Raw genomic sequence first — 21,639 nt, forward strand, 5'->3', positions numbered from 1 at the left:
TCGGCTACACTCACATCGGGGACACCTATGTCATGCGTCTCTGCTCACTATTCAGACCATAGGTCTGCTTCTGTTGCATGCTGGGCCCTAGCTGACTTTCTGACAGGAAACTGTCTCTGTCACTGCACCTTAGCTCCTACCACTCTGGGCACGTCCCAATCATTAACCCTAACTCTCCCTACTGTTGGTCAAACTTCAAAGCCGTCATAAATAATGCATGTCACAATACACTTTACATATCATAACAATACACATGTCTTCAAGGGGGAATGTGGGCAGTATGTCCATCTCCTTACACAACCAGGTATAGAAAATTATTGACAAGTCTTGGTTGGTATTAGACTGTTATTACCAGGCATTAGAAAATCCATTATCTGAATTTGATGTCATCCCTTTGCATCATCAAACACTGAGCCCACAAATTGTAAGAGAATGGTCAGCCATAATATACTGAGCGGCCATGTTGTCTCTAGCAGACATCTTATCGAAAGTTAGAGAAGATTCAACTTTTACAAAAGAGCTAATAAAATGTACTAAATGGAGGATGGAAAATGAGATCATGTCTCTTACCAACTTCAGTAGATGTGCATAGAGGAAGATTGGATCAATAGGGGAATAGGGTCACCAAATATATGGTCAATATGCTTATACGTGATAGTGTGGTAGCGAAAAGTAAAGTAATTAGAATGTCAGGATGTAAGAATTTATGGACATAGATTGGAGACAATGATAAGATTTTAGGACAGTAGCCATAGATACCAATGACTTATGGGTTTTAGTGTTGCTTGGAGAAATGTTAATTAATATCTTCGTATTATGTCATTATATTCTCTTTTCTAAACCACGTTTCTGTAGATTACCATGAAAACGCCTTAGAATTATAATGTTAACGCCCTCTGTGGCAAAATGCAGCTTTCTTTGTTCTGATAATGTATAAGAAGCCCCTGTTACTGTCGATCGGGGCCATTCCATCGCCATCATGCTGTCGTGCCACACCATGATCTAGCACGAGGCCTTATCATCGCCAGACTTCCTAGCGAATCTCTGCCTGTCTGTATTCCTGTTTTTGCCCGCATATTCCAACTCCTCTGTTAGTCTGTATCTGTTTTGCCGTGTATCTCTGAATAAACTTCAACCTCAGCTTCGAGAAGAATTGTCTGCAGTTTTATCCGGCTCTTCCAACTCTCCCGATAAGAACATTTTCTTACACAAATTACCACTAGGCCAAATGAGAAATGTACAGGGATCAAAGTCCGGGTATATCAGAGATCATTGGTTATAACAAAGTTAATATTTTAATATTAATTATAATGGTGCAATTTCAGAAGGAAGTATTTGCATACACCCTTTTTCTGCACTTTTCTTACTACATGGCAGAAAGAAAAGACTGTGATAAATGTTAATATCATAATGGTGTAATTTTCAAACTGTGCAAATTTCCTAAGAACCATTCAGATCTGAACATAGATACATACCTTAGATGATCAGAGTGCATGTGACTTATATAAATTAGATCAGCCCGGCACAATCTCTCCAACCAGTCGGAAGGAGGCTCATGAAGCAACCACCATCCACGAGCAAAGGCTGGACCAGTCAGCCAGGGATCAAAGACCATGTATGTTTCACCAAGCTTCAACTCCATGCAGGCGTGTGTTAGATAGGTAATCTATGAGGACAGATTATTTGTTACTATTTTACAGAAGTAAATACGGTAATGGATGGTATTTCTCAAAGAGAAGGTCTCCTGGAGAAATGTAACTGTATTTATTGGTGTGAATCTGCTATTCAGATTTTTTGTTTTCTCTAGGTGCATATGTTCCTTTGTTATGGCTATTGTTATTTTTAGTGCCCAATCAATGTACAAATAGGTAGCACTGAATTAACAATAACTAAGTGTTCGATTTATATAAGAAAACCTCATTCTCAGCACTTTTTCAATTAAATATTTCCTTACTTATCCATTATGAAGTCTCAATACATGTGACTTAAGTACACTGAGGGCCTGTTTACACTATCAGATGCCAGCTATTACATGACCACTAATTGGTGCTCATTTACTTGCCTCTTTTGATTGCCTGACTGCAATTCTATGCACATAGAGTGATAATTAATATGATTTTTCTTTGTGAATAGAATACCAGGTTGTTGGCAGCATATCACCTGTTTACACGGGGTGAGGTGTTGTCATTAACATTATTTGTATGCTTGTTTAAAGAACCTTGCACCCTAACATTTTTGATAGGTGTTTACTGGCCTATGAATGTTTGTTTTCAAACTGTAAGTGGCCTATAAGTAGAGAAGATGTATTACAAAATTTCTTATATTAGCTTGTAATATTGCTTTATGCAGCGTTTGTTGAAACATTATTTTTCATTATTTGAAGTTGACATTTTGGGAGTTTCAGAACCAATTGATACTTTTTCCATTGAGCTATGATCTGGTGTAACTTACAGTGGAAATCTCTATTAGATCATAGGTGCATAAGACCAATATGCATGTCAAAATTATTTAAAGGTGAGTGTCTCTTAATAAAATTAGTATTTGATGCATCTAACTAACATTGGCTTTCAACATATGGAAACAGGGAATACGTAAACAAATGTGAAACAACCCAGTGTATTTGTTAAACTTAACGTTCCTCAAAGTAACCCTAATGACAGGCTTTACACACCCTTGGCATTCTCTCAAGCAATTTCATTGGGTAGTCACTTGGAATGGTTTACCAACACTCTTCAAGGTGCTGATTAGTCATGAGCGCAAGTGCTTGTTACTCGAGTTTGTCTCGTGTGCTCGGGTATGCGCCAAGTATTTCGGGTGTTCAAGTGACATGTTCGAGTCCTCGCAGAAGTATGTTTGGCAGCTGCTAGACAGCCACAAAACACACGGGGAATGCTCATTTTGTCAGGCAATCCCCTGACTAACAGCCACTAAACATGCGGCAGTGGGGACTCAAACATGTCACTCAAGAACTTGCGATATTCGGTGCATACCCGAGCACTTGTGTTCATCACTAGTAATGATCACTTGTTGGCTGCTTTGCCGTCACTGCCTTCTAACTGATGCCAAACTATTTCAGTTGGGTTGAAGTTAGGTAATCGTAGAGGCCATGTCATCAGATGCTGCACTCCATCCTTCTAATTTTTGGTCATGTAGCTGTTACCTAGCATACAACTGTTTTTTGGGTCATTGTCCTTTTGAAATACAAAAAATGGTTCAACTAAGTGCATTGCAAACCTCTTGCAATGACATCACATTGCAGAATGCTGTGGTAGCCATAATTAGTAAATATGCCTTGACTTTGGAAAAAATCACTAACAGTATCACCAGCAAAGCACCTCCACACCATGACACTTCACCCTCCATGCTTCTCAATGGGCACCGCAAATGTATAAAACATCCAATCACCTTTTGTGCTTATCACAAAAACATGGTGGTACCAAAAATCTAAATTTTTGACTCATCAGACCACAGTAGAAAATTTCACTGAGCTAGGCTCCATTCCTTGTGTTGGTTGGCCTAAAAAGTCTCTTATTGTTTGTAGTTCTAAGAAATGGCTTTTTTTTTAGCAACTGGACCATAAGTGTCTGCTTCTCGCAGTGTCTTCTGGACAGTTTTTTGAGGCTGGTAACCCTAATAAAGTTATCCTCGGCATCAGCGATAATTCTTTGTATTCCTTTCCCTTGGAACTTCTCATGAGAGCCTTTTTCATCACAGCAATTGATAGTTTTCATGACTGCTCTTGAGGATACTTTCAAGTTCTAGCAATTATCCAGATTGACTTCATGTTAAATTAATGAGTGGTTCTTGCCATATTCTGGGTTAGAACAGAAATGGAATAGATCTCAGAACTGTATTCAACTATATACCATCACTGCCTCTGTATAACACACCTTATGGTTGCAAACACTTTCTTAAGGCTGGTGATTGAACAAAATAACTTGACGAGACATTCCTGGTCATTGGAAGCCATTCTGGGTGACTACCTAATGAAGCTGAATGATTGAATGCCAAGGAGACAGCAGTAAAATGGGGAAATTTTGAGGATCTAAGGTGCAACACATAGTCTTGTTTTCATATGTGTTCCTTTGTAGCATGGCTGCTTGCAGTCTGAATCAACAAATATTTTAAGCAATTATGAAAGCTTTCTTTCTAACATCACTTTTTTTTATTTTTGTTTGCCACTAAAAGGCATCATAACTGCAAGATTGTTGTTTTGCTTCACCTACAAAGAGCAATCAACCCTCTTAATAGGAATGTCAGCGGTGGTTTTTACATGGAACATCCAGCTCTGAAAACAGATGCAAACAACTCTTGTAAAAATTCTACATTTGTGAACAAAAGTTAAATTGGTTGCTCTTTGGGGACATTTTATTTTTCTTGAATGATTTTGATTTAAAACTCATTTTTGCAATATAGACTCTTTCTTTCTTTGCACATTCAAATTTAAAGGGGTTGCACGAAATACAAATTATTTTTCATCCTAAATGCCTATCTATTTAATGCCATAATTTAGACTATTTTCTTATATAGAAATCTATTATTCACCAAAATATTGTTAGCACTCCCAAACATTAAAGTAAACCTACAGGTAAAGGAAGCTAATGCCACTTCAAATTTAAACATATCTTGTATTAACACATAACTAAACATATCACAACAAGTAAAGGGGAATTAATGAAGCGAATACAAGATATCTTTTCCAACTCAATTGCACAAATAAGCATTTTTTCACTATAATATAGAGGAATAGTTAATCGATACATTGCTGCAAACTATTTCAGATAAATCCACTTGGTTAGCACAGATTTAAAACAGACGGAGAAGCAAAAATTTTTTTCCGATCAAAGTGATATAGTCCCCACAGAGTTAAATTTACATATATAGTCAGGTCCTAAACCTTTCATGTAAACGTATTGTAGTGTAGTAACCACTGTGTCCGCTAGGGGTGCTGTGTGGATGTCATAGGAGAAAGGATGAATGGCAGAATACTGAATGGCCATTATGTATCTCAAAGTGAGTGGCTTTGAGATGGAGACTTATGTGTTGATCAGCAGTGATACTGCTAAGGTGCTGCTTTAATGTGTCAGGGAGAAGTCTCCAGGTAACTAGGGAGATGGGCGGGCCAGTTACCTACAAACCAACCCAGGGGTGTGTTTAAGAGTGTCATAATAAAGTATATGTGTATGAATGCTTGAAGGACCTGTGATGAGGTCATAGCCATGTGACCCGGGCGTGTGGCTACGGACCATATAAGGTAACCAGAGTAGGTCACATGAGAGAGACTGCATGGATCTGATTGGGCCATGTGGAAGGTCCCGGCAGGCCTTTGTAGAGGAAGGTGTGCTACCTTCCTGAAGACCACGTGCTGGGGCTGCTGACCCAGGGAGGCCTATGTATATTGGCTGTATGTGAGGACGGATAAGCCTCCTATGTTTGCTGAGGCTCCAGGATTGAGCCTGAAATCATGGACACTTATACTTGCTTTTGCCTGAGCTAAAGGCTATTTCTTATGTTATGTGCTGGTTTATGGGTTATGGAGCAATAAACCCTATGAACTTTTAAAGGAATGTGCCTCCTGGTTGTCTCCCGTCTCACCCAAGCGAGTTGAATCCCTGCACTATGTAAAGTGCCTAATGCATACCGTACAGTGATAAAATATTGGTATCAAACACGAGTGCATAACCATTATGGGCCGTATTCAAAATCTCAAGACAAATACATGATTGAAAATGTCCTAAGTGATTTGAATAATAATACTAAACAAAGATGTGGTCTTTTTATACATGGCAAAACTAACATTGATTTTCCCGTGTATAAAAAGTCCACATATTTTTTTATTTAGCACACTTATCCCCCAGGAAGAAGATATAGACGGAACTCACGTTTGGGCTCTGTACTGCACTCTCAGGTAGTATATTCCTTCCTTTATATATGCCTAGTGCGCTACATTTTAATCAGCATATTATTTCATTATGTTATCAATTTGTATGTCCTGCTGAAATACTCTCCTATATTGTGCTAGGTATTCTTTATTTAGTAATATTGAAGTCAAGTGGATATATTTTACTTCTTAACTACTTAAATGGAGACATTGAACATTGCCCCTACTACATTTTTGTATGTATACCTGTGTCACACACTTTTGTGCTGCATTGATTGTACTATATGCATTGAGCACCTTTATATCTTTCATACATGCAATCAATCCACATGATAGGACATACTAATTTTTGAACTTCTACTAGCATTATTAAATTTATGATTCAAATCAACTAGAGCATTTTCAATCATGTATTTGCCTTGAGCTTTTGAACACTGCCCATAATGTAAGCATTTTGGTTATGCTCTCGTATTTGATACCAATATTTTATCACTGGTATGCACTGGGCACTTTACATAAGTTTACGGTATAAGAAAGGTGTAGAACCTGAATTTATATGTAAATTTACCTCTGTGGGAACTATGTCACTTTGATTGAAAAACATTTTTTGCTACTTCCCTTGTTTTGAATCTGTGCTAACCAAGTGGATTTATCTGAAATAATTTGCAGCAATGTATTGATTAGCTATTTCTATTGTGCTGAAAGGATATCTTGCATAACCTGGGAGTGCAGCATTCTCTTAATTAATTCCCCTTTTTAACTAAAAATATTTGTTTAAATTTGAAGTGGCATTAACTTCCTTTAATTGTAGGTTTACATTAATTTTCGAAAATACTGTACTTTGATTAAAAATTCCCTATCCATCCCTAACCACACTATCTAAATGATTTTCTTTCTTTTGCTCTGCACGTCGGGTATTCTGAAAATGTGTTCTGAGCAAGTGAGACAGCGCGCTGTCATTGTGCACATCATGCCCAGCCCCTGAAAGGAAGGTCCCGCATCATTTCAGTCATGGGTCAGGAGCTGTGACAGTGATCGCAGCCTCTTCACCCTGATGAAACTTTGAGTATCTCAGCATACAACCAAAGCGTCATCAAAAAGGAAGTAGCTAAAACAAAGAAAAGCAGTTAGATAATGTAGGTGGCATTGAATAGGCATTTAAGGTGAAAATTAATTTGTATTTTGGACCGCCCTTTTAATGCAGTCTGTGGTCATAAATTATTTTGTAAATTGGGTTTCATTAGAAATCTTAGACTATTTTGCTTTTACGAAAAGCATCCTCCAATGATGAAGCAGGGTAAGTGTAAAACTTCACATTTACTGGTACATCTTAAAATTGTAAATGATCATGGTATCCTCATGTAGCACACTAAGCAAACGCGTTTCTGTGAGGAGCCTTACTCTCGAAGACATGAGTAAGGCTCCAGGCTGAAACGCGTTGGTTTAGTGAGCTACATGAGGTTACCGTGATCAGTTACATTTTTAACATGTGCTAACAATTTAAATTTAACTTTAATGCAGTCTGTGGCCATAAATCAGCCGAGAGGAGCTGAGAAAAAAGACATCTAAAAGAGTTACACACTTTCTCTTAGACTGTCAGAATGAACTCACAGATGGTTTTCAGGTTAAAGATGTTGGCCAGCACTTCTGTCTATACAATGGCTGTTAATGGAGAAGAACGTGAACGGACCTGGTCATCAGTCACCACAAATACAAAAGCAGCTGTAGTATGTTAAGTATTTATTTTCTTATTGGAGGAGTCTGATGGACAGGTCTGGTCTGGTACAGCAGCCATTATTTGGCCATGAGTGTTGGACAGTTTGTGATAAAAAGTGCACTGAAAAGAGAAAGTGACCAACGTTTAGCTGATTATTAGTTATTAGTGATGAGCGAGCATGCTTGGGTCTTCTCCAAGTATTTGAGCATGCTAGGAGATTTATCTTGTGTTCCTGCAGCTGCATGATTTGCGACTGTTAGACAGCCTGAATACATATGGGGATTTCCTAACAAACAGGCAATCCTCACATGTATTCAGACTGTCTAGCAGCCGCAAATCATGCAGCGGCGGTGACACAAACTAAATCTCTGAGCACACTAAAATACTCGGAGGACACACGAGCACGCTTGGGAAAATCCGAGCAATGAGCATACGCGCTCATCACTACTGATCATCCATCAGAGATCTCATTCTGGAAGTCTAATTGGAAAATGTTTAACTCTTTCTGATCTATTTATGCTGAACTCCTTTCAGGTAATTTATTTCTACAGATCAATATGTGGTGAAAGAAAGAGCCTGTAAAAGCAGAATGGTGCAAAATTTGTATTGAACCCCAATTGCAAAAAATATTTTTTAGCCCAAAATGCACAAATTTAAGTAACCAAAAATTGCTAAAAAAGTGGCAAACCTAAAACATATTGGGATCTGTAGAACACGTTATATCTGTCTGAACTTGAATAACAAGTTTTCCTGTTCTGTACCATGATACTGTACCTGAAGTTCCCCAATTTCTAAATCTGTTTTGGTTTTCGGGTCAGCATCCCAAGGATTTGGTGGATATAATTCAACAAGTGAAATACCATCTTCTTCATCTTTTTCAATGACTAAGCAATAAAAGAGCAATATACAGTATATATAATTATTTCCAATTTCACATCGGCTATATGTGTCATTTAGCAACAAATTATGACTTATCAGTGTACATAAGGTCAAAAAGATATAAAGTGTTCTCAGTGAGAGAAACAAAATACGAATTTTGTGGGCGTGATACTTTTTAATGGCTAACAAAATATAGTGAATGATGTTACAAAGCAAGCTTTTGAGACTGCTTACGTCTCTTCATCAGGCTGATATAACAAAATATTTGAAGAAACCTAATTATATACAGTAAAGAGCACAGGCATGGTGTTATACATGGACATTTTTTGTTTCACCATAAGGTCAAAAAGACCAATTAATATTCAACATTGTGGAGTAAACAAGAAATATCTCATAAACATTGTCCTTGGTATCCTACCCAAACATTAAATGCAGCAAGTCATACAAAAGAAAACAGTATAAAAGCATTACAAATATGTTTGACTTTCACAATGGACATTGGCTGCTTTCTGTGCCCGCTAGTTTAACTCTAATTAAACTTTGTGCACTTGTTCTGCCCGTATGAATTTAGTGATGGAATTGTCTCTCCAGCTACAAATATTGCCTTTGGGAGCTGAAAGAAGAGATGCAGGGAAGCAAAGAAGAGACAAGTTATCATTTTTATAATTTACATCAATTATATTAAAAACCTAAAAATAAGTATTATACACTGGGAAAATGAGACACTACAAGTCCTAGAATACCAGGAGTAGAAAATTACACATTACAACATCAAAGATTTTCTCTTGATAGTGCAGATTTTCTCACAAGCCAAACAGCAATTCTGTCCATACAATGGCTGCTGATGGAGGATGAGACCAGTTTATCAGCCTACTCCAATAGAAAAGCGGATTTCCTATGGTGTTTTTCTATTGGAGGAGACTGATGGACTGGTCTGGTCACATTCTCCTCCATCAGTGCAATGGGCTGTATTTGGCTATTTATTTATTGACCATTGACAGAATTAAAAGTCCACTATGGAAAATATTAACTTTTATGATGGCAGATGAGGTTGACGCAAATTGACTGTATCACTGTCATAGGTACCATCATCCTGCTGTGACTGAGGTGAGCAAATATATATTCCATTACACTCTCCAGTTTCTCCTCATTAATAAACTTGTCAGAGAAAAAAAAATCCATTGTGACTTGTGATAGTACTACTACTTCCAGGACAGCTAGTGCCAACAGTGCCAATAGGCATCAACCAGAAATGCTAGGAAGGGCAGCCTAAAAGGCTAATGCAACAAAAGTCTGCCTGTAGTATCATTGTGGCATGTATGTGTCTCCAATTTACCAACTTAAACACGTGTGCCAAGACAGATCTTCATTCTTCACAATTAAATGCCTTAATTTAGTGTGAGATTTTCAGATGTTTGAAAATTAAGTTCCCCTGCCCAAAATAGACAGCAAATACAATAAATACCTGTTAGGAATCTGGTGTCTACAATACCTATGCAGGAACACAGATCCTCACATTTGTCTCCAGAGGCTAAGTCCTTCGTCCCTTCTTCTGAGCATGCTCATGGGATGAGCTCCCATTGGACTTCAGGAGTCAGGTGCTCAGGTCCTGCACCTGATTCCATTGGTTATGCTCAGGGCTCTGGAGATTTCCGGCAGGTCCCGTACGCTATAAAAAGTGCGCATGGCCGTTCCGCCATGCTCTAGTATTTTTCATACTGCTGCTGTGTGTATGGTGATGGATGCTTGGACTGGTGGATGACTTATTATGAAACCCCTTCTTTCTGATATTACGATTGTGTGAGTGATTGGGCAGCCACCAGTAGCAGCGCTAGCGCCAGCGCGCTCCAGCCATACCTTTTGCAGCAGCTAAGCATCCTGCATTGCGCCAGCGTCCTTGCAGCGCCTTGCTTGCGGCTCTGTTCACGCCGCACTGCGGTTGCAGCCTCCCGGGTGTTCGCAGTCGCGACACCTCGTACCTTACGTTTTACGGTAGGTCTAGAGGGGATAGTCCTGGTGTTTAAGGCTATTTCTGTGACCTTTAATACCGTGTCCACATCGCTGAAGTCTGTGACCCTAAACAGATTCAGCAGTATTTATGTTTTGTTAGCAGTTCTGTGCATATAACAGAGTCTGTTTTGGTGCACTGACTGCAGCTATATTCCTGTGCACATCACCGCCTGAGTGCCCTGCCTCTTTCAGCAGCGGTTTTGTCATCTACCGCACGGTGGACCCCGAGCGGTGAACGCACTTTAATTTTATTTAGTGTGTTCCACCGCTCATAACAATACCAAATTGGTACAGTACATTGCCAGGATGCCAAATGGGGCAACTATCTGCAATATAGCTGTAGGGTGATCGGTTGCCAAATTGGACTTGTAAAAATAAGATAGTAAAATATGAGGTAAAAATATTTTTTCATTTATTTTTACTCAAACACTATTTCTCCCCATTAATTAAATCTGTAGGCAACAATGTTACGTTGCTTTGTAGATACAAGCCTGGAAAGGAAAATGCGACAACAACCCACAGTATTGTTGCGGTATGTTCAGGTGCTAAATTAAACTAGTAAAACAGGTATGTAAATTATTAATTTTTGTATTTATATATATATATTTTTAGTTCTCCTTTTGACTAAAAGATAGTAACGAAAAAAAGTACTATGCTGACAGATACTGTAGGTACACGCCCAGAAAGGAAAATGCAGTAATAGCCAGCAGAGGTGTTATGGGTTTACGATTGCAAAATTTGGCATGTAAAACATGTATACAGAAAAATGATGTGTTTAATTTAAAGATTTTTTAAGGACCAAAAAAATGTTACATAGGTGCACCGTGTATGAGTGTAAAATTGGACTATTTAAACAAGAGTGTAAAAAATGTTCAATTTTTGTAACACACAGACTTTGTGAAGTAGACCATTTCATTTAAATGTCTGGAATGTTGGGATTTTTTTTTTTAAAAAAAAAAGAAAGAAAAAAAGAAAACGTTTACAAAAAGAAATACAGAAAGATGTTGCTTACGGTTTGTCAATTTCACAAGCCAGAAAGCACACTTTTTCAGATTTTCAGACTAGCTTTAGTTTCAGTATTTTTGATAATTAGGAAAATATTTACATTGGTGTAATTAAATTCAGTCAGCTGGAAAAGGTTCCCTGCTGGAGTATATGCCAGAAAAATTCATATTAACACATACTGTGCAGCTCTTGCACGTCTCCTATCTCTATCTCCTATCTTTATGTTCCCCTATCACTTGAATCTACAGTGGGTTCGGAAAGTGTTCAGACCCCTTTAAATTTTTTACTTTGTTTTACTGCAGCCATTTGGTAAATTCAAAAAAGTTCTTTTTTTCTCATTAATGTAAACTCTGCACTCCATCTTGATTGAAAAAAACCCCCAGAAATGTAGAAATTTTTGCAAATTTATTAAAAAAGAAAAACTGAAATATCACATGGTCATAAGTATTCAGACCCTTTGCGCAGATGCTCATATTTAAGTCACATGGTGTCCATTTCATTGTGATCCTCCTTGAGATGGTTCTACTCCTTCATTGGAGTCCAGCTGTGTTTAATTAACTGATAAATCTTGATTTGTTAAGGCACACACCTGTCTATATAAGACCTCACAGCTCACAGTGCATGTCAGACCAAATGAGAATCATGAGGTCAAAGGAACTGGCCAAGGAGCTCAGAGACAGAATTGGGAAAAGGCACACATCTGGCCAAGGATACAAAAGAATTTCTGCTGTACCCAAGGTTCCAATGGCTCTGATGGGTGGTAACTAACTTTCTGTCAATCAGAGCACTGTGGTTCCAAGCAGTTACAGCCTGCCACAGGTGTCAGCTGATGAGACTACCACTCTCATCAGAGTTTGTCTGCTGTCGCTGATAGCAGCGAGAACAGGTGCTGCTGATGAGAGTATTTATCAGCCAGCGCCTGTGCTATAAATAAATAAATAAAATGGCTTGGGTTCCCCTACATTTTTGATACCCAACTCAGGCAAAACCGACAGCTGCAGGCTGCAGCCCTTAGCTGTCAGCTTTATCATGGCTGGTTATCAAGTAGACAGGGGTCCCAAGCCATTTATTTCAATTATTTCAATAAATAATTAAAAAAAAACACTTGGGGTTCCCCCCATTTTTGACAACCAGCCATTCTAAAGCAGAAAGCTGAGGGCTGGTATTCTTAGACTGGGAAGAGGCCATGGATATTGACCCTCCCCAGCCGAAAATAGCAGACCTATAAAGACCATGAAGCACTAATAAATCGTAAAAAGTTTTACCTCAAGTATACCGGAGTGGTGTCTCCTCACCACGACGCGCATTTCGCTACCGGCTTTTTCCTAGAGAAATGTGGGTCGAGGTGAGGAGACGCACCCAGTAACTGTTGGGCGACATATACCCATGTGCATGTGCTATCAGCATTTCAGGGCATGAGCATTCTATGGTGATTTTTGTGTATATATTACAACTTATTTTCATGCTATATTTGGAAGTGTTATGTAATTACAGGACTCGTATTACATCACCTCCCTTTGTGGTCTTCCATATTATGCTTCAACCTTCCTAGCCTGCTCTACTGCCCGCCTATTACATTACTACCACACAGTGCAACTACTATTTTTTAGAGTACATCTCCTTATTGTCTCTATTACCAGGCATTTGTGGCATCTCCCCTGTGAGACACTCTGCTCTTTTACTAATTTTTCTTATAATAATTGAGCAGCAGGAATTTGGATTTAATAAAAGAGAAATTCATATGCATCAAGCAGTGCTGTTAGTGAGTTGACCAGTGTTCATCAGCTATGAACTCCAGTAACCTTCTCAAGGCAGCGCTACACAATGCAGGGGCATTCCCATGCTCCAGTCTCAGTGTGAGTCGCCTGACTGCTGTCCAAATCATCTAGATTGTCGTGGGACAGATATGGATTATCTTCTTATCAGACAGGTGAGAAATGTGGTTTATTATTTTTTGCCTTTTACAGGGGACATGGGCCTCAATGAACTATCTTCTCATCAGACAGGTAAGTATAAGTTTGCTTTTTTGTTTTATGTGATTAAATAGGTAAACGAGGGTGGGGAGTTTTATTTAGATAAAGGAGTTGGTTTCTTTCTTTCTATTAAAAGATTTTATTCTGGCTGTGGATTTAATTTGAGTGTGAGGTTAGTAATGGGGGTGTGTTATGGCAATTGCTACTTGCCAGTTCCAGCAATTTGCATCCAATTACAGTTTCAGCAACTTGGCTCAATGGAACATTGTGCGAAGCATGCAAAACCTTCCTCAATTTTGTATAACCCTTTTAATGATCAGTATGAGAATATCATAATACATCCTAACTGTCCCAGATCAAGTGGGACAGTCGAGAATCAGGGGATATGTCCCTCGAGGTCAGGGCAACGTCTCAACTTAAACTGCAGCATGACTATGTCTCTTCTGTGCTGGCTCAGACACTGTTGTGGATGTTCAGTTCAATTCAATTCAGAACCTCATGGCATCTGACTGTGTCCTGTAAATTCATTTTGTCACTAACTCGTTGCTTTTCCTGAAATATGGTCCTCCCCAAAATTTTAACTTACTCCCTCTTGAATGGTAGGCAACCGATTTAGCTGTGAGCTACAGGTTGTATTACCATGGATAGGTGAATATTCTGAAGCTACATCTTTAAATGACGTTCTTCTTTACAGGCATATTGTACCGGCATAGATATACAACTACCAATACAGCTCTAAAGGAATTGGGGTGGGGACATAGTACTGTGTGATTTCAAATGTCATGGCAGAATTTAAGTCCCACTCTGTCCCTACTTATCACAGCTGTAGTCTTTACGAGCAACTCTAATTGGAATGCTGAAAGGCTACATGTAAGCTTTTTGCATTTTCTGTGCTTACTATATACAACAAAATAAATTTTTACTTTTATTACCTAGCTCCTCTTGGCAGAAACTATCCGGTGGATTGACATATTTCATGGTGCTAACATCCAGCTTCCAGTTGTGTTTTGTGCAGCGCACAGTTCTAAACATCAAAATAAATAAAAAATAGTTATGAAAATTATTTCTTTAAAACTTAAGAAACATTAAATGAAGAGGTTCCATTTATGAAAAATATTATGAACAATTTCCTAACAATAAGGAACAGTTTGCCTCACAGAGTAGCAGTGCACTATATGTTAGGCTTAAAGGAGTTATCACTAGTGGACAGCCCCAATTTAATTACTTCAGCACCTCCCACAGTAGTGATGTTCCAGCATTGTCACTGCTGCTCATTGGCTGCAGCCTGCATGTGACACAACACAATAGGTCATTTCACTGTCACGGAGCAGTGGTGTCAACATTGCTAGAACTGTGCTACTGGAGGAGTTGAGTATAGATTCTTTTTATTTTATATAGGCTCCTGAAGTGAGTAAGCAGTGATTATTCAATTGTGGACAACTTCATTGCCTGACTTTGATGATACCAAATATGTTTTTTTATGTTTTACTTACATTTTTATGTAGAAAACTTATGTTTTTATGTTGCCACCACAATCCAAGAGCCATAACATTTTTAAGCTTCCAAAACAGTCTATGTGCACTTTGGGGTACATACAAATTATTAACTTTTATAATTATTTTATAATTGTGTTTATAGGGAAAAAAGGGAGAAAACCAATTCTGCTAATTTTTCTTTAATTTTAGGTTCTTTACATTTGTAAAAACTTTATTATACAGGTTTCTACCTCTGTGACAATGCCATACAGTGGGGAAAAAAGTATTGCTGGAAGGAGAAGGATGAGCACAACCCCAAGAACACCGTCCCAACCGCGAAGCATGGTGGGGAAAACATCATACTTTGGGAGTGCTTTTCTGCAACGGGGAATAGATGAGGTCATTTATTGCAAGATTTTGGTCAACAACCTCCTTCCATCAGTAAGAACATTAAAGATGGGTGGTCGCTAGGTTTTCCAACGCAGTGTTTGCCCACAGTCAGGGCAACTAAGGAGCGGATCCATAAAAAGCATTTAAAAATCCTGGAGTGGCCTAGTCAGTCTCCAGTTCTGAGCTCAATAGAAAATCTTTGGAGGGAGCTGAAACTCAATGATGCCCAGAGACAGCCCTTAAACCTGAAGGATCTGGAGAAGATCTGTATGGAGAAGTGGGCCAAAATCCCTGCTGCAGTGTGTGAAAACTTGGTCAAGAATTACAGGAAAGTGAAAAGTCTGACCTCTATAATTGCAAACAAAGGTTTCTGTATCAAATATTAAGTTCTATTTTTCTATTGTATCAAATACTTATGTCTTGCCATAAAATGCTATTTAATTATTTAAAAATCATACAATGTGATTTTCAGTTTGTTTTCTGTTTTTAGAAACTTCTCACTAGCTGAATTAGGGACTTCCAAGCTTCCTAGACAGCTAAGACTTTAGCTGCTCTTTTCCTGTGCTCACTATCTTCAGCCCACTTTTCAGGAACTAAGTAAAGAAAGAGCCTGTGACTAACTTCTTTACTGTATGTGCCCCCAGCCTTGTTGCATTGTCTCTTCTCAGACCCACAGCTCCCAGGACTTGGCTGAGAGTTTCCGATCCTGGAGACCAGTATGAACTCTCAAAAAGTTGCAAGACCAAAGTTCTCTTCCTCAATTTGCCTGCTAGAGGTATTCCACAGTCCCCACTTGAGCTCCTTTCTTTAGTAGTTTTCTCTGTCTGTCTACTTTTCTGTTCTACTCTTTCAAGCACACACTCTTGCAGAGATCTCTTACTCCAGAGGTGTGTCCTTGCCTCTCTCTTTGTCGAACCCACTTGCTAACTGAACATTACTTCCTGCTCTTCACACTAACCAGAGATTCCCAAATCTCCTCCCCACAATTGGATGGGCTTAACTCTTGCACTGTCTCTGTTCCACTGCTGCTGGCACAAATTAACATTTCACCTAGTTCTAGACAGTGACATATTGTGACCATTAGTTAGTACTACAACCCACAGGGAAAGTGACATTTGTTATCACAAAGAAACACATCAGGAACAAAACATTATTCACACCCTACACATTCTACAGTATACTACAGTAGCATTGATGCCTTCAGGAGGAACATGGCAGCTGGCCCATCTCCTTACATCTGCCATGTATCAAATACTTATTGTCCCCACTGTATAGATGTATTTTTTTATTGTGCTATTAAAATAAAACTACTAAGAGTATAAAATGCAACCAATTAATCTCTTCTTTAATGTTTTGGAATATGTATGATATAAATAGCACTATTCTTTCAAAGTAATAAACTAGCAGGCACCATCTTAAGGCCTCGTCAGCGAGATCGCTGTGTGTGAAGTGGATCAGCGACCGGCCCCCCACTGGGTATTGCTGATCGTGCTCGATCGGCCTGGGCCATTTTTTGATCGCTGGTCTCCCGCTGGCCAGCATGCATCGCTGCGTGTGGCAGCAAGAGACCAGCGATCAGCGACGCTGGACGCTGGTTTCTAATGTAAACATCGGGTATCCAGGAGCTGCAGCTCTTGGATACCCGCTGTTTACCTTGGAAATTGGTGTACACGCTGGTTTCCAAGGTAAACAGTGGGTGTCCAGGAGCCGCGTGGCTCTTGGATACCTGATGTTTACCTTGGAAACCAGCATGTACGCTGGAATCCAAGGTAAACAGTGGGTATCAAAGAGCCGCGGCTCCTGGATACCCGATGTTTACATTAGAAGCCAGCGTCGCTGGTCCTGATTGCTGGAGGGGCTGTCTATGTGACAACTCACCAGCGATCAGCCTAATGATGTCCCAGCGATCCCATCCATGTCGGATCGTTGGTGGGATCACTGGGACATCGTTATGTGTAACGGGGCCTTTAGGCTAATTTCACATTAGCATTCGGAGGCTTTGTGGAGGGCTGCGTACTTCCTCCGTTAAGCTCCGCCTACTTCTGCATGCGTCCTGCATACCTATCTTTAACATTGGGTATGCAGGACATGTGGATGTATACAGATTGAAACACAGAAAAACACAGTATAATAAAAGTATAAAAATACTCTGTTGTAAAAAAGTAACAGTAAACAGCAAGTGCTAGTAAAAAGATGATAACAAAACAGGGTATTTGGTTGATACGCTTTTTGGCTCCCCAAACCATCACTGATTGTGGATACTTCACACTAGACCTTGGAAATCAAGGTCCCAGAGTCTGGAGGAAGAGTGGAGAGGCACACAATCCAAGCTGCTTGGGGTCTAGTGTGAAGTTTCCACAATCAGTGATGGTTTGGTGAGCCATGTCATCTGCTGGTGTAGGTACACTGTTTTTTATCAAGACCAACGTCAGTGCAGCCATCTAACAGGAAATTTTAGAGCACTTCATGCTTCCCTCTGCTGACAAGCTTTTTGGAGATGGAAATTTCATTCTCCAGCAGGAGTTAGCACCTGTCCACACTGCCAAAAGTATCAATACCTGGTTTAAAAACAACACTATCACTGTGCTTGATTGGCCAGCAAACTCGCCTGACCTTAACCACATAGAGAATCTATGGGGTAATGTCAAAACGAAGATGAGAGGCACCAGACCCAACAATGCAGACGAGCTGAAGGCTGCTGTCAAAGCAACCTGGGCTTCCATAACACCTCAGCAGTGCCACAGGCTGATTGCCTCCATGCCACGTCGCATTGATGCAGTAATTGATGCCAAAGGAGCCCCGACCAAGTATTGAGTACATTTACTGAACATACATTTAAGTAGGTCAACATTTCTGATTTTAAAATCATTTTCAAGTTGGTGTTATAAAGTGTTCTAATTTACTGAGATAATGACTTCTGGGTTTTCATTGGCTGTAAGCCATAATCATCAACATTAACAGAAATAAACACTTGAAATAGATCACTCTGTTTGTAATGACTCTATCTAATACATAAGTTTAACGTTTTGCATTGAAGAACTGAAATAAATTAACTTTTTGATGATATTCTAATTTTGTGAGATGCATCTGTACATATCAATCCAAGGACAAAAGCAAAAGACCTTGTGAAGGTGATGGTGGAAGCTGGTAAGATAGTGTCAATATCCACAGTGAAACGAGTACTGTATCAACATTGACTGAAAGGTCACTCTGCCAGGAAGAAGCCATTACTCCAAAAGAAGCAAAAAGTCAGATTAATTTTTGCAAATGCACACGGAACAAAGACCTTAATTTTTGGAGACGTCCTGTGGTCTGAAACTAAAATTGAACTTTTTTGGCATAATGACCATTGTTATGTTTGAAGGAAAAAGGGAGAAGCTTGGAAGCCTAAGAACACCATCCCAACTGTGAAACATGGGGGTGGAAGCATCATGTTGTGGGGTTGATTTGCTGCAGGAGGGACTGTTGCACTTCACAAAATAGATGGCATCATGACAAAAGATTATGCTGCAATACTGAAGCAACATCTCAAGACATCAGCCAGGAAGTTAAAGCTTGGGTATAAATCGGTCTTCCAAATGAACAATGACCTGAAGCATACTGCCAAAATGGTAACAATGTGGCTTAAGGATAACAAAGTCAATGTTTTGGAGTGGCCATCATAAAGTCCTGATTTCAAGCCTATTGAAAATTTATGGGCAAAGCTGAAAAGGCAGGTGCAAGCAAGGCAACCTATAAACCTGGATTCGTTATACCAGTTTTGTCAGATAAATGGGCCCAAATTCCGACCAATTATTGTGAGAAGCTTGTGGAAGGATATTCCAAATGTCTGACCCAAGTCATTCAGTTTAAAGGCATTGGTACCACATACTAATGAAATGTATGTAAACTTTTGACTTTGCAGTAATACAAATGCCTTAAAGGGAACCTGTCACCCCTCCTGGCGTTTTTAAGTAAAAGAGCCACCTTGTGCAGCACTAATGCTGCATTCTGTCAAGGTAGCTCTTTTAATTATCGTCCCTTCCACCGCAGAAATAATCGTTTTTAAAAGTTGTCACTAGAGTTGAGCGATACCGTCCGATACTTCAAAGTATCGGATCGGAATGGATCGGCCGATCTTTAAAAAAAGTATCGGTATCGCCGATTCCGATACCAGAAGTCCCATTCAAGTCTATGGGACTTCCGGTATCGGAATAAGAAAAACCCTGTTTTTGCCTTGTACAGCCTCTCTGGGGTCTGTACGGACCTTTCGGGGGGCTGTGCCGGCCTGCCAGGGGGTCTGTGCAGGCTCCGGTGGTCTGTGCCGGCCTGCCGGGGGGCTGTGCCGGCCTGCCGGTGGTCTGTGCAGGCTCCGGTGGGCTGTGCCGGCCTGCCGGGGGGCTGTGCCGGCCTGCCGGTGGACTGTGCAGGCTCCGGGGGGCTGTGCCGGCCTGTCGGGGGGCTGTGCCGGCCTGCCGGTGGTCTGTGCAGGCTTCGGGGGTCTGTGCAGGCATCGTCCGATGGGACTACAAGTCCCATCGGGCGATGCCTGCTACCATGACAGTGATTGACACATTAGCCAATGATGGGACAGTAGTAGTCCCATCATCCGGCTAATGTGTTAAATGTTAAAAAAAAAAAAAAAATACTACATACATACTACATGCATGCTACATACATACTACATGCTACATACATACTACATGCTACATACATACTACATGCTACATACATACTACATGCTACATACATACTACATATATACTACATGCATGCTACATACATACTACATGCTACATACATACTACATGCTACATACATACTACATATATACTACATACATACTACATACATGCTACATACATGCTACATACATACTGCATGCTACATACATACTACATACATACTGCATGCTACATACATACTACATACATACTACATACATACTACATGCATGCTACATGCATGCTACATACATACTGCATGCTACATACATACTACATACATACTACATGCTATATGCATGCTACATACATGCTACATGCATGCTACATACATACTACATGCTACATACATACCACATACATACTACATACATACTACATACATACTACATGCATGCTACATACATACTACATGCATACTACATGCTACATACATACCACATACATACTACATACATACTACATGCTACATACATACTACATATATACTACATGCATGCTACATACATACTGCATGCTACATGCATGCTACATACATACTACATACATACTACATGCTACATACATACCACATATATACTACATACATACTACATACAATACATTCATACAATACATACATAGACATACAGTACATATAACATAGAGTAACATACTTACCAATACTTGTCACATTGTTCCCCGAAGCCATTGTCTTTTCCGGAATAAATATTAACATAACAAACCACAAAAATACTCACCCACGATCCGAAGCAGTCCACGAGTGTGTCCCACGACGATCTTGGGTAGAGAACTGCAGCATCAGATGATGCTGCCGTTCTCTACGGGCTGCAGGAATCCAATGACGGAAGGTAGGTATCCTTCCGCACTGTATTCCTCCGCCACTTAAAAAAAAAAAGTCCCTAGTCTCACTTTATGCCATTGCTGTGTGGGAAATTCCCACGCAGCAATGGCATAAAGTGAGACTAGGGACTTTTTTTTTTTTAAGTGGCGGAGGAATACAGTGCGGAAGGATACCTACCTTCCGTCATTGGATTCCTGCAGCCCGTAGAGAACGGCAGCATCATCTGATGCTGCAGTTCTCTACCCAAGATCGTCGTGGGACACACTCGTGGACTGCTTCGGATCGTGGGTGAGTATTTTTGTGGTTTGTTATGTTAATATTTATTCCGGAAAAGACAATGGCTTCGGGGAACAATGTGACAAGTATTGGTAAGTATGTTACTCTATGTTATATGTACTGTATGTCTATGTATGTATTGTATGAATGTATTGTATGTATGTAGTATATATGTGGTATGTATGTAGCATGTAGTATGTATGTAGTATGTATGTAGCATGCATGTAGCATGCAGTATGTATGTAGCATGCATGTAGTATATATGTAGTATGTATGTAGCATGCATGTAGTATGTATGTAGCATGTAGCATGTATGTAGTATGTATGTAGTATGTATGTGGTATGTATGTAGTATGTATGTAGCATGCATGTAGCATGCATGTAGTATGTATGTAGCATGCATGTAGTATGTATGTAGCATGCATGTAGTATGTATGTAGTATGTATGTAGCATGCATGTAGTATGTATGTAGTATGTATGTAGTA

General features: G+C 39.6%; 1 protein-coding gene across 6 annotated transcripts in view; it reads right to left on the minus strand.

The window, feature by feature from the left end:
* The window catches only part of LOC141082037 (cytidine monophosphate-N-acetylneuraminic acid hydroxylase-like), a 296,760-nt gene that overhangs the window by 117,819 nt on the left and 157,302 nt on the right, over window positions 1–21,639 (minus strand). For all 6 annotated transcript variants that reach the window (XM_073566144.1, XM_073566146.1, XM_073566143.1 and 3 more), the window contains exons 3-5: window positions 14,398–14,489; window positions 8,373–8,482; window positions 1,476–1,666 (exon numbers count right to left, since the gene is read on the minus strand). In XM_073566144.1, the coding sequence (XP_073422245.1) occupies window positions 1,476–1,666; window positions 8,373–8,482; window positions 14,398–14,489 (393 nt within the window). The remainder of the gene's footprint in view (window positions 1–1,475; window positions 1,667–8,372; window positions 8,483–14,397; window positions 14,490–21,639) is intronic.

Source organism: Dendrobates tinctorius, unplaced genomic scaffold (genome assembly GCF_039654945.1).
Source record: "Dendrobates tinctorius isolate UK_male_01 unplaced genomic scaffold, ASM3965494v1 ptg000004l, whole genome shotgun sequence".
NCBI lineage: Eukaryota > Metazoa > Chordata > Amphibia > Anura > Dendrobatidae > Dendrobates > Dendrobates tinctorius.